We start from the raw sequence: 13875 nt of genomic DNA, 5'->3' as shown, positions 1-13875 counted from the left end.
TAGAAGGATCTAAAACAAAATTTAACTTCATCTGATGTCAAGGGGTTAACCCCATCACACCTATTTTCTCTCCACACTGGTTCTAGATCAAGAGTCATTTTAATCAGTCACAAAGAACAAGACTCCAGTTTCCAAAATGTGAAAAGGGAAGTTTTGTCTCATGTTTTAGCTAATAAGATGTATCTTTTGTATTCATGTATTCATAAGCCTTCTAACACTTCGTTCTCTGTCTACCCTAAGTCAGCACAGTCTAATGTAATGTTTTCCTATCATTCAAGATCTTACATGTCCCAGAGTCATCATTATGAACAGTATGTGCTACTGAGAAATGTTGAAGTAGATGCAGAAGATACAGGCAATTGGACTGAATGTGTGAGGAGCCCAGATTATCTTGAAGACAAGTTAAATCATATTCTAAGCATTTACCTTTAATATGATCAAAGTAAAAAGACTCCTAAACTGAATTCAATCAACTGCTTCAGTTGGGTTCGGTTCAAATTAATCAAGTTTACCCCAGTTTGTGCATATGACTGACAAACTTGACTTGAAGTGACTATCTTTTCTCATTTTCAACCTGGTAAATTGCAAAGAATAAAGCTTTCCTGAATCCCGTGTACCCTTCGTTGTATTGCCCTGTCATCAGGGAGAGAAGTGAGCTGTGTAATTACCTTCTGAGACATGAATCATCCTTGCTCTGAGGGCCAAGACCTGCTTGACTCTATAAAAGCAGCTCAAGGTCGAAGTGCAAATGCGCACGTCTGCCGTCCCAGGGCTGATATAATTACCAAGCCATCCTGAGGATGAAGGTGCTCCCCACGTCTGGATTTGCTGTGCTCCTCATCATGGCTTTGAAGCTTTCCACTGCAGCCCCCTCTCTATTTGCAGCCACCCCCAGGACCTCAAGGAACAACTACCACCTTGCACAGGTTTGTGAATCTTTACACAATTCCCTCTTCCCCCTTCTGCCCTGGAAAGGTATAACAAAATAAGAAGATTCCTGCTATTGTTTTATTAGTCATCCACCAACGTCTATAGCTAGAACTTGAGATCTGGTAAGCAATACATGTTCATGTTGCATGACTGAATCAGTAAATGAGTAACTAGGCATCTTGCTTCGTACCTTGAAGTGGCTTGCAAAAATACATACAACACAGAAAGACAAAAGTAGTAGTGAGGAAGGATATGGAAGGAAAAAATAAAGTCAGGAGAACATCAAAATGTAAAATTCACACATTAGAAGAGGGTTGGGAATTTAAAAGGAAGCTTCCTACAATCACCACAGAAAAACTTCTTATATTCACTTTTTAAAAAAATTGCTCTGGGGGCTGGATGATAACTTACATAGCATACAGTTATCTATATATCATATAGATATCATAATGGTTATGCAAACAGATTCTCTTGCCTGAGACTCCAATGTCCCAGGGTTCCTGCTCTGTCCTGTGAACCACTCAGGTTCAAGCCTAAAATACTATGGTGTCTTTCTCTCCTATCTCTATCTCTATCTGAAAAAAAAGACATCCTGAAGAGTAAGTGGTGAAGCCTTATCTTAAAAATAAATAAATAAAATAAATCAAAAAATGACTCGGCTCTTGTACTTAGGAAAAACTTGATCAAGATCTAAATGAGGGTGTGGGATATAGCATAATGGTTATGAAAAAGACTTTCATGTCTGAAGATCTTAATCCCAGATTCAACCCTACTCCCACCCCCCACACCACTGTAATCCAGAGCTGTGAAGTGCTCTAGTGAAAAAATAAAAATACCTGAAGTGAACCAAGTTTTTCATGAGTGGCTACCTACTTGTTTAAGTCTGTCTTCTCCAAAGCATATCCCCTACTACTCGACTTACACTTTTTGCATGCTCTTCTTTTAAAAACTCTCCTAACAGTTGCAATGGTTCTGTTACAAATAATTCATGCTGATTTTACTATTAAATGCTATTAACTTTCACACACTTTTGCATTTAAAAGAAAGAGTAACTGGAGAAGTGGCTCATCTGGTAGAGCACAAGACTTGCATAAATAAAAGAACAGCAAGGATCTTTAACCTAAAGAAATTACTTTCATGGGGGTCAGGCAGTAACATACCTGGTTAAGCACACATGCTACCATGTACAAGCACCTGAGTTCAAACCCCTGTTCCCTAACTGCAGAGGAAAGCTTCACCAGTGGTAAAGCAAGTACTGCAGACATCACTCTTGTTTCTATCCCTCTCTATCTACTCTTTGCCTCTCAGTTTCTCTTTGTCCTGTCACATAAAGAGGAAGAGGAGAGAGAGAGAGAGAGAGACAGACAGACAGACAGAGTTATGGGAGCAAGGGATTAGATGTGCAAGCACCAAGCCTCAGCGATAATCCTGATGGCTACAATTACAACAAAAAAGAAATGACTTTCCTGAAGAAACTCCCCACATATACATATACGTGCATGCATACACATAAACTGCAGTGTAATATGATTACATTGCTCACAAGCCAAGGTTTTCATTCTTTTTATTTCAATTAGAAAGACAGAGACAGAGAAAGGAAAGACAGCATAACATCACTCCACCATCTGTGGAGTTTCCCCTGGTGCCATCCATGATGTTCCCATGTGGTGTTAGGGCTCAAACCCGGGTCTTTGAGCACAGCAAGGTACATCTGTATAGGGTGAGTTATCTCCAGTTCCAAATTCCTCATAATATTAAAAGGTGTATGAAAGCGATGCTTGGAGGATAAGGAAGACAGCATAATGGTTATGCCAACAGATTCCCTTGCCTGCCTGAGACTCCAATGCCCCAGGTGCAATCCCCTGCACCATCATAAACCAGAGCAGAGCAGTGCTGGGGGGGGGGGGAGTGATGCCTGGCACAGGGTCTCTCTTCTACAAATATATTAAATAGTAGCACATTGCTCCTGCTTGTACCACTTCTAGTCATCAGCTCCAGGCACAAATAGGTACTGCTTCTAAGCAGGCTGCAGTGATGGGCCTGAGGGAGGTGCCTCTACCCACCGCCGAGACACCTGTTCCGGCTTCACTGTTTGTATTGAGAACTTGTTTTTCTCCACGTATATCAGGTACACAGCATGCATGCACACACCAACATGTTCCTGCCAGTTGTTTACACCACATACCCATTCAAACTGGTCAGCCACACACACAAAGCAGCCATCATTAAACACTCTGAAAGTCAGCCCTGCAGATCAACAGTTTGGTAAATGCCAAGTATAGACTTGTTGAAATTCCTTTGACATGAGCCCATTTTTAGGTGAACTAAATTTAAATACACACACACGCACACACACACACACACACACACACACACACACACACTGTAGTCTGTTTCAAGTAACGTTTCACTGGTACTCTCTAGCTTTATTAGATTCCTTCTCCCCAAATGCTATCTCACTTCAGTCAGACTCATGCCATTTCAGAAATTTCAGAGTTTTAATGAATTACAGTAAGAAGACCATGTTGACAGCATGACCCTAGTCCAGGTTTGTACAAACTATGGTACCCAGGTTGAAACCAGCCATGCCCATCTGTTCATGCATCATCTACTATCACAGAATTAAAGGAGCACATTATGCAAAATATTAACTATCAGTCCTTGACAGAAGAAAATAGTTAATCCCTGAGCAGTCCGTGCAAGGTCAGAGAATTGTCGTTGAAGCTGCTATCCTTTCTAAGAGTGTTTGGAAAGAACTAGGTAGACTTTAAATGCTGTGGATCTTCATATCCCATACTTCCTCTTCTTTCAAAGCAAGTCAGCCTCCCTGGTCTTCCTTATCATAACTTCTCTAAAAAGGCCTTCAGTCAAGGACAAGAAAACTTGTCAGCACCTGCCTCCTGGCAAACAGTGCCTTCTCCTGCCTATACCACTTCTACTCATCAGCTCCAGGCACAAACAGGTACTGCTTCTAAGCAGGCTGCAGTGATGTGGTCAAACCTGCAGAGTACAACTTAATGCTCAGAAATAGTGAACACCCCACAGGACAGTTTACAGAAACACATAGCTAGCAGCCCTCGATTACAGCAAACAAAAACAACATGGAATTAGACGGTCTTAGCTCATGCATGCACCATCTTATTCACTGAATGACTACTGTGTGTTGTGTTCCAGGGCCTAAATCCAGGGAAACATGGGGATATGGGTCTGAGCGGTGGCACACCCAGTTAAGTGCACGTTACCAAGCGCGCGGACTTGGGCTGGAGCACCTACTCCCCACTAGCAGGGAGGACACTTCACAAACAGTGAAGCAGGTCTACAAGTGTCTATCCTCTTCTTTCCCTCTCTACCTCCCTCTACTCAATCAATTTCTCTCTGTCCCATCTTCCCATCTAATAAAAATTGGAAAGAAAAAATAAGGAAAAAATGGCCACTGAGACCAGTAGATTCATGGTGCTGACACCAAGCCACAGCAATATCCCTGGTGACAGGATATATTTTTATTATTTATTTATTCCCTTTTGTTGCCCTTGTTTTTTATTGTTGTTGTTGTGGATGTTGTCGTTGTTAGATAGGACACAGAGAAATGGAGAAAGGAGAGACAGAGACGGAGAGAAAGATAGACACCTGCAGACCTGCTTCGCTGCTTGTGAAGTGACTCCCCTGCAAGTGGTGAGCCGGAGGCTCAAACCGGGATCCTTATGCTGGTCCTTGCGCTTTGTGCCATGTGCACTTAACCCACTGCACTACTGCCCGACTCCCGTGAATATTATTTTTTAAACACCACACATAATTAAGTACATAACTTGGGGGAACGTGCTATGTGGGAGATCAGGAATTTAGAGGCAAGAGAGAAAAGACAAGGAAGGCATTCTGCTGAAATACATTACAATGCACAAGGACCCTGGTTCAAGCCCCTGGTCCCCACATGCAGGGGGAAAGCTGTGCCAGTGGTAAAGCAGTGTCGCAGATGTCTCTCTGTCTCTCTCCCTCTCTATCTCCCCCTTCCCTCTCATTTTCTGGGTATCTCTATCCAACAATAAATAAGAATATTTTTAAAAGAAAATAAATATCAAAAGTATTCTTCCATGAACACAATAACCTGAGTTGGAAGAAAAAAAAAATGAGACCATAGTAGACTTATTTTTGGTTGTTTGTTTTGTTTTTATTTCTCATTAAGGTTATTGCTGGGGCTCAGTGTCTGCATGAGTCCACCGCTGGGACCCACTTTTTCTAATTGTTTTTAATTTGGTTCCCCCCTTTTGTTGTCCTTGTTGTTTTATTGTTGTAGTTATTGTTGTTGTTATTGATGTTGTCATTGTTGGATAGGATAGAGAGAGAAGGGGAAGACAGAGAGGGGGAGAGAAAGACAGACACCTGCAGACCTGCTTCACTGCCTGTGAAGCGACTCCCCTGCAGGTGGGGAGCCGGGGGCTCGAACCGGGATCCTTGTGCTTTGCGCCACCTGCGCTTAGCCCGCTGCACTACAGCCCGACTCCCCTAATCTACGGATTTTTAAATTGCCACCAGGGTTATGGCTGGGGCTCAGTGCCAGCACTACAAATCCACTGCTCCAGGTGGCCATCTTACCTTTTTTTTCTTTCTACTTTATTTGATAGGACAGAGAGATGCTGAGAACAAGGGCAAAAGAAAGAGAAAGAAAGAAAGAAAGAAAGAAAGAAAGAAAGAAAGAAAGAAAGAAAGAAAGAAAGAAGAAAGATGGCCTCAGGAAGCTGTGTATTCGTAGTGCAGGCACCGAGCCCCAGAGAGGCAAAAAAAGAAAAAAGAAAAAATATATATATAGCAAACAAACACACACATATATGTATTAATCAAACCTAGGAGTGTCACAAGCACTTCTATCCCTCATCTTCCTTCCTTCCCTCCTTCCTTCCTTTCTCTTTCTTTCTTTTTCTTCTTTCTTCTTCCCCCGCCTGCCCCCAGCTGGCACTACGAATCCACCGCTCCTGGAGGCCTTTCCTGTTTTATTTAACTGGGCAGGACAGAGAGGAATTGAGAGAGGAGGGGGGAAGGGAGGGACACCTGCAGACCGGCTTCCTCCTGCAGGTGGGGAGCAAGGGCTCGAACTCCGGTCCTTCTGCGCCGCCGCCGCCGCCGCCGCCGCCCAGCCCCTCACGCTAGTTCGTGTTGCGTCACTTCCGGGCGCAATGGCTGACTAGCTGGGCCGCCCCAAAGCTGCGCATGCGCATGCGCCCCTCACGCACCCGCGACCTCCCGCAGCTCTCCCAGCTGTCTGGTGGTGGCGGCCACCACAGGGACTGGGGAAAGGGGACTGGGGAAAGGGGACAGGGCGACGGGGACTGGTCCATGAGGTCAAGCCACCCGTGTGGGACGACGACCTGTGGGCGCTGGAGGCGTGGGCTGGGCGGAGGACACGTGACACGAGGGCACGTGACCCTGAGAACGTGCCAGGCCGAGAACACCGGGCACGGAGGCCGCTCAGTCACGGGAAGGAAGCGAGACTCGGGCCCCACAGCGGCTGGGTGTGCAGCGCCCAACACAGTCCTCCGGAAAGCAAAGTCACGCACCTGTGCGGCCACCCCGCAGGTCGCCAAGGTCTCCTCTGTGGTCTCCGCTAGCTCGTCGGCAGGCCCTTGGCGAGGCCACCGGCTCCCAGTGAGCAGGCGTGAGGCAATCCAAGCCGGTGCAAACTAGTCCCAAACTGGACTCCGGCACGTGTGCTGTACACCAACCGTGGCCAGGCTTTGTCGTAAACGGGTTTGCCACAGCCTCCTTCAGCGCGCTCACGCAGCAGCCTTAAGCCAAGCAGCCGACAGCGGACAGCGCTGGCCGCACACGACGCCCTGACAGCGCGAGACGTACGAGACTCACGTGACTCGCAGACAGCGCGAGATGCCCCGCCCCAACAGCGCGAGACGCGGGCAAGAGAAACACGTGACTACAGGACGGACAGCGCGAGAAGTGACTAGTGGGAGGAAACACGTGACTCGTGGACAACACAGGACGCAGGCGACACGCAAGCGGACCGCGCAGCACTCAGCAAGTGCGCGGAGGCGGCTGCGGAAGGTGCCGGCCGGCGCCTAAGTGTGACTGGGGGCTTCACCTCAGCGAGACACGCGCTCCCCGTGGTGTGCAGAGCCGCGAGGGCCGCCGCTCCCGGGTGTGAGAGGAAAGGCGGCAGGCTGCTGGCGGTCACAGCTGGTCACGGCTGTCTGTGCACCGAGGGTGGAGGTCTGCAGACACCTCCCGCCTCAGCCTCCGCGGGCCCGGGTACGAGCCCCGCATCGTCAGCCGGGGGGTGGGGGGGGGACAGCAAACATTAAAGTCAGGTGAGAGCGGCATGTGGATGCGCGTGTGGCGTTCGGTGTGGTTACGAAATGTGTGTTATCAGGCTGAGAGACAGCACAGCGCTTGTGCCGAGAGATGCTCCTGCCAGGCTCCGAGGGCCTGGGTTCCGTCGCCAGCACCAGCATCCGCCAGAGAGCACGGCAGGGCTGGCGGGGCCAGGGGGTGTGGGGAGGGGTTAAAATTAAATTTAATTGGAAAAAAAAAGGATTGGGGGTGAACTAGAGAAAGCTTTATTTATTTATTGCCTCCCAGGGTATCACTGGGGCTCGATGCCTGCATTAGGAACCCACGGCTCCCAGCGGCCTTTTTTTTTTTCTTTTTTTCATTCATAACACAGCTTTGTTGTTTATTATTATTTTTTATTTTATTTTATTTGATAGAACAGAGTGCGACTGCAAGGGAGAAGGAGAGACAGAGAGACCCCTGCAGCCCTGCTTCACCACTCATGAAGCTTTTCCCCTGCAGGTGGGGACCGGGGGCTTGAACCCGGGTCCTCGTGCATAGTAAGGCATGCACTTCACCAGGATGCACCACCCCCCCGGCCTTCCGTTTTGCTTAAATGTTTTATTTATTTACTTATTTATTATTGGATACAGACAGAAATTGGGAGAGGAGGGGGGAGGGAGAGAGGCACCTGCACACCCGCTTCGCCGCTTGTGAAGCGTCCCACCCCTGCCGTGGGGAGGAGGGGGCTCGGACCCGGATCCCTGTGCTTGGTGATGCGTGTGCGCCGCCGGGACCCTCCCACTGGCTTTTCCCAGAGAATCGTCCCGACAGGGTGTCACTGGAATGTTAGTCCCTGTCATTCAGCACTTTTCCAAAATATGGTCTCTTCGTAGCAATATGCAATAACTTAGCTGACAGATCCTAAATTACTAGACATTAGTGACTTCCAGTATTGTATTTTATTATTCTTTCCCCCCCCCTTTTTTTTTTTCTTTGCCTCCAGGGCGATCGCTGGGGCTCCGTGCCTGCACTATGAATCCACCTCTGGCGGCGGTCATTTCATCCGTTTTATTGGATAGGACAGAGAGAGATTGAGAGAGGAGGGGAGAGAGAGAGACACCTGCAGACCTGGTTCACCGCTTGTCAAGCGACCCCCCCCCTTGCAGGTGGGGAGCAGGGGGGCTCAAACGAGGATCCTTGTGGGAGTGAACCACTGCCTGGCCCAACATTGTATTGTATACTTCTGTCTTTTACATATGTATGCAGCTATATATACCCTAGTACATATGGTTACAGAAGTATGTGTGTAAGAGTGTATATAATATATGTGGCAAACCCCCCCCCATCAGAACGGCTGTGTTCTAAGATTCCCCAAGAATCTTAAAACCATAGATAATACTTTCTGTGCAATTTTTCCCATACATGTTTTTCACATGAACATACCCAAACAGTAAGACATTTCAAACAATAACTAGTCATAAAACAGAACGGTAATAGCTGTCTGCTATAATAAAAGGGGTGTGGGTGTCTCTCAAAATAGCTTATTGTAGGTAATGTTTGTGGAGGCTGGTTGACCTTAGATAATTGAAACTTTTGGAGAGGAAACCGTTGATGAGAGGGGACACTGTAAACAGAGTGCCTGTAGAACTTACATACAAGTATACACGACAATATTTAGCTAAAGTGACATAAATACGTTCCTATATGCAACACAACACTATGTGTAACAGATACAGAATTTTATTTGAATCTTTATACTTATGTCCATTCTTTTTTTTTTTTTTTTTTTTTGTCTCCAGGGTTATTGCTGGGCTCAGTGCCTGCACCATGAATCCACCGCTCCTGGAGGTCATCCCCCCCCTTTTGTTGCCGTTGTTGTAGCCTTGTTGTGGTTATTACTGTTACTGATGTCGTCGTTGTTGGATAGGACAGAGAGAAATGGAGAGAGGAGGGGAAGACAGAGAGGGGGAGAGAAAGACAGACACCTGCAGACCTGCTTCACTGCTTGTGAAGCGAACCCCCTGCAGGTGGGGAGCCGGGGGCTTGAACTGGGATCCTTATGCCGGTTCCTGCGCTTTGCACCACGTGCCCTTAACCCGCTGTGCTACCGCCTGACCCCCTTGTCCATACTTCTTTAACTGCTCTTTGTTCACTTTCCTAAAATCAGTTGGTAAAGTGAAATTCCTAGGCCAATATTAGACTCATCCTACATTTTCATGATTTTGCCTCATTTCCATACAGAAAAAAATTTTTTCTTACGTATTTTAGAGAATGTATTAGAAATGTTAAGCTTTTATGTGCCAATAAAATTGTTTGCTTTCTTTGTTTTGGATTTTTTCCCTCTCCTTCCAGGGTTATTGCTGGGGCTCAGTGCCTGCACTACAAATCCACTGCTCCTGGAGGCCTGTTTTCCCATTTTGTTGCCATTATTGTTGTTGTCATTATTATTACTGTCATTGCTGTTGTTGTTTTTGTTGGATAGGACAGAGAGAAATCAAGAGATGAGGAGATAGAGAGGGAAGGAGAAAGACAAACAAATACCTGCAGACCTGCTTCACTGCTTGTGAAGTGACCCCCTTGTAGGTGGGGAGCCAGGGACTTGAACTGGCATCATTATGCCCGTCCTTGTGCTTCGCGCCACAGGTGCTTAACCTGCCTAGCTACTGCCTGACCCCCTCAATAAAATATTTTTAAAGTCAGGCTAGAGTAGTTCTAGTGATAATGAAATAACAATAATTATTGTTCACTATAGAAAATTATAAAGTGCAAAGTATAAAAGTACTCTAAAACTTGCCTCTCTATTTTAGGAATATCTTGACAGGTACTACACAAAGAAAGAAGAATACCAAATTGGTGAGATGGTTGCAAGAGGACACAATTCTATGATAAAGAAAATAAAGGAATTACAAGCATTCTTTGGCCTCCAGATCACTGGGAAATTAGACCGAACCACAATGGATGTGATCAAGAAGCCTCGCTGTGGAGTTCCTGATGTGGCAAACTATCGCCTCTTTCCTGGTGAACCCAAATGGAAAAAAAATACTTTGACATACAGGTAATGAAGTCATGTCCTTCCAAATTCAAAGAGAAACGCCCTTTTTTCCTCTTTTTTTTTTTTAATTTTCATCAAGGCTATTATTGCTGGAGTCCAATGTCTACATAACAAATCCACTGCTCCCGGTGGCCATTTCTTCTTTTTTTCCCCCTTTATTTATTTATTTATTTAGAAACAGATAAATTGAGAGGAGAAGAGAGGGAGAGAGAAAGAGAGACACGTGTAGCACTGTTTCAGCTCTCATGAAGCTTCCTCACTGCAAGTGGGAACCACGGGCCTGAACCCCAGGTTCTTGCAAATGATTACCTATACACTCTACCGGTGTGCCTCCACCCTGCTCCCTCCTCTTTTAAAGCCATATTCCTTCTGATATGTATACAAGTCATCACTTACTACAACCATAAGAAAGAATACGTAGTTTTTAAATTTAATCTCCAGAGAGTGATAAATGGAGTATTCACTAGAACATTTGATTTTAGAATTGTGAGGATTGACCATTTTCAGAGTTCCAAAGCGTATTAAAAGTTAGATACAGTGTATTTATCTTTTTAAAAAATTCTAAATCTATGGCAAATAATCTGAAGCAATATTAAAAAAAAAACCAGTTAAGTCATTTATACATTTTTTTCTTGATTCCAAAATGATTTAATGATTATCTACTTATTGATTATTTACTACAGGGATTTCATTTTGGATATAATAATGGTGAATACATCATCTTCCCTGACCTTGGGGAGCTCACAGTGTGTAATCAAACTATTTCTTGGACTTAGTGGAAACTCTGGTGGTTATCAGAGGGAGATGGTGCACAGAACTTTGATACTAGGTGTGGTGAGACCTTATAAATCTATAAAGAATCATTGCAAAAATCACTGGTTAAAAAAAAACAAACAAAAGACTAGGGCTATGGAGACAACATAATGGTTATGCAAAGACTCTTTTCATGCCTGAGCATCCAAGGTCCCAGGCTTAATCCCCATAAACCATAAACCAAAACAGCAATGCTCTGGCCTTTGTTTCTGAACCGCTTATTAAGATAAATAAAACTTAAAGAAAAAACAAAAACACCAAATAGTCACACCTCTGTGTGAAAAGCATGTGAAGTAGAGCCTAGTGGGAGTACTTGGAGCTACCAAGTTGCCCAGGAATTGGGCGGTGACATCTAGCCCAAATAAAGGCAAAGTGGACAAAAATGGGCCTATGTCCCATGCTCCCCTGCCCCACTTCCCTCTCCTCTTCACGGCTCGCCCCCACCCCAATCTGCTCATCTGCTGGCGTCTTACTGTGAAACAAGTGTTCTGTGTAGTCCAAGGGGACACAGCTATCCTAAACCTGCCTCAAGCCACCCTGTATAAGGCTCTGGGTGAGCAGGCAGAATTTCTGCCTCTGGAGCCGGCCCAGGCCCCTTGCCATGCTGCTTCACTGAAATGGCCGTTCAGTGTCTGAATGTGTGGGCCTGACAGAAGAATTTGGAAACAAAGGGCAGCTTCCATTTGCATTTTTGCCCCTGGCCTCCAATTATTGGGGTTTTCCAGATAGGAAATCAGGCCAAGAGAAAAGACTGGGGGATGAAGTGGCCTGGTGGGAACAAAAGGTCAGAAAATGGAATGGTGGGAGGGAGGCATAAGGCATGCCTGAGGACTCGGGGCATTCTTCCCAGGATGGTGAAAAAGCAGATAGTTTCAGGATTAGATTTTTGTCTTTGAATACATCTGGTAGACATTTCAGGATAGAAAGGGCTCAATTGTTAAAGCAGGCCAAGCACTGGTAGGCTGGCGCTGTTGCTGTTAGCCCTCAGGAGCCTCCTTCCCAATTTTTTTTTCTGAAATTTTGCAGCCGGCTGTTAACTGCTGGAGAATTGTGTAAGGTAGTCACCAAACACAGAAATTCTTTAAAGGTAAATTATGGACTTTTGTTTCTTTATTTATTTATGTACTTTTGCCTCTGGGTTTATAGCTGGGGCTCAATGCCTGCACTATGAATCCAACTGCTCCTAGCAGCCGTTTTTGGGGGGAGGCAGGGGGTGGAGGAGTAGGACAGAGAAAAATTGACAAAGGAGAGGAAGATAGGGAGAGATCAAGATAGACACTTGCAGATCTGCTTCACGATTTGTGAAGTGACCCCTCCCCACAGGTGGGTAGCTGGGGGCTTGAACTGGGACCTTTGCACAGGTCACTGTACTATGTGCGCTTAACCCAGTGTTAACGCCTGGCCTCCAGTGATGTACTTTACAATGAAATACATTTGTGTATATATTACTGTTATCTATTACATTGTTTACAAATCATTACACTGCATTTTACAATTGTCTATGTTTAGACAATCTTATATTTCATCTGTATAGTGATAATGATACAATCTTTTCCCAGTTTTGGTCACAAATGGGTAGCTTAAAATTAGCCATAGCAAAAGTGTTTATAATATAGAAATCAATATCCCTACAACTAAGATATTTTAGAGCAAGAACCAGTTAACACTACCAACACACCAGTTAGTTGCCTGCAATCAAAGGAGGGTCCAAGGCCAAGGAGACTGACACTTCTTGTACTGCACTTTGGCTTTACCAGAACTCTTGTCAGTATCTTGTTGATGCCCATGTGCAAAGTCTATGTGTCATAGTGACATACCGCCTAGCCCTCTAGTACTCACTTACTTGAGTTTTATTCTGTTTTACTTTTTTTTTTTGCCACCAGGGTTAGAAGACTGGGGCTCAAGGTCTGCATGACAAATGTACCACTTCCAGTAGCCCTTTTCATTTTTTTTCTCTCTTTCTTTTTGATAGAGACAGAAATTGAGGGGGATGAAGGAGGAAAAGAGATGGAGGGAGAAAAAGAGGCACCTGCAGCACTACTTCAGCACCTATGAAGTGGGGACTGGGACTTGAACCCAGGCCAGGTTCTTGCTCAAGAAGTGCATTCAGCCAGGTGTTTGCCCCAGTGCACTTGTTAGTTGCTGTAAGTCAATGAGTCCACTAGGTGGCATGCTGCACACAATTATCTCTTAAACATACAAATTATTTTTAAAAAGAAAGAAAGAAGGGGACCAGCCAGTAACACAGTGGGTTAAGTGCACATGGCGCAAAGCACAAGGACCAGAGTAAGGGTCCTGGCTCAAGCCCCCGGCTCCCCACTTGCGGAGGCGGGGGTGTCACTTCACAAGCGAGAAGCAGGTCTGCGGGTGTCTCTTTTTCTCCCTCTCTGTCTTCCCCTTCTCTCTCTGTCCTATCCAACAATGACAACAATAACAATAACAAGGGCAACAGAAGGGGGAAAAAATAGCCTCCAGGGCAACAGAAGGGAAAAAAAATAGCCTCCAGGAGCAGTGGATTTGTAGTGCAGGCACCGAGCCTCAGCAATAACCCTGGAAGCAAATAAAAAAAAAAAACTTAAATAAAAAAAGAAAGAAAAAAACATTTGAAGAATAAATATCCCATAAGAAGTTACACACAAATGATTCTGAGATAACTGAAGTAGTAAAGAAAAACTTACATTCACAAGGATTCTTTTTCATAATTTTCCCAAACTGTATTATGCTGTACTGCCCACAGCAAAAACAAAAACAAGTATAATAGATGGAGCTAATTTGAAACCTGTAGAAAGAAGTATAATGTCCTG

General features: G+C 45.2%; 1 protein-coding gene across 1 annotated transcript in view; it reads left to right on the top strand.

Moving 5' to 3' along the window:
• Positions 1-800: 800 nt before the first annotated feature.
• MMP20 (matrix metallopeptidase 20) overlaps positions 801-13875 on the top strand; it is a 59212-nt gene continuing 46137 nt past the window's right edge. Inside the window, exons 1-2 of the mRNA XM_007520728.2 lie at positions 801-926; positions 10014-10261. Coding sequence (XP_007520790.1) covers positions 801-926; positions 10014-10261 — 374 coding nt within the window. The remainder of the gene's footprint in view (positions 927-10013; positions 10262-13875) is intronic.

The sequence above is a fragment of the Erinaceus europaeus genome, chromosome 20, assembly GCF_950295315.1.
Source record: "Erinaceus europaeus chromosome 20, mEriEur2.1, whole genome shotgun sequence".
NCBI classification, from domain to species: Eukaryota; Metazoa; Chordata; class Mammalia; order Eulipotyphla; family Erinaceidae; genus Erinaceus; species Erinaceus europaeus.
Note: the sequence above shows the minus strand (reverse complement) of the source record. Positions and strands in the feature narration are given on the sequence as shown.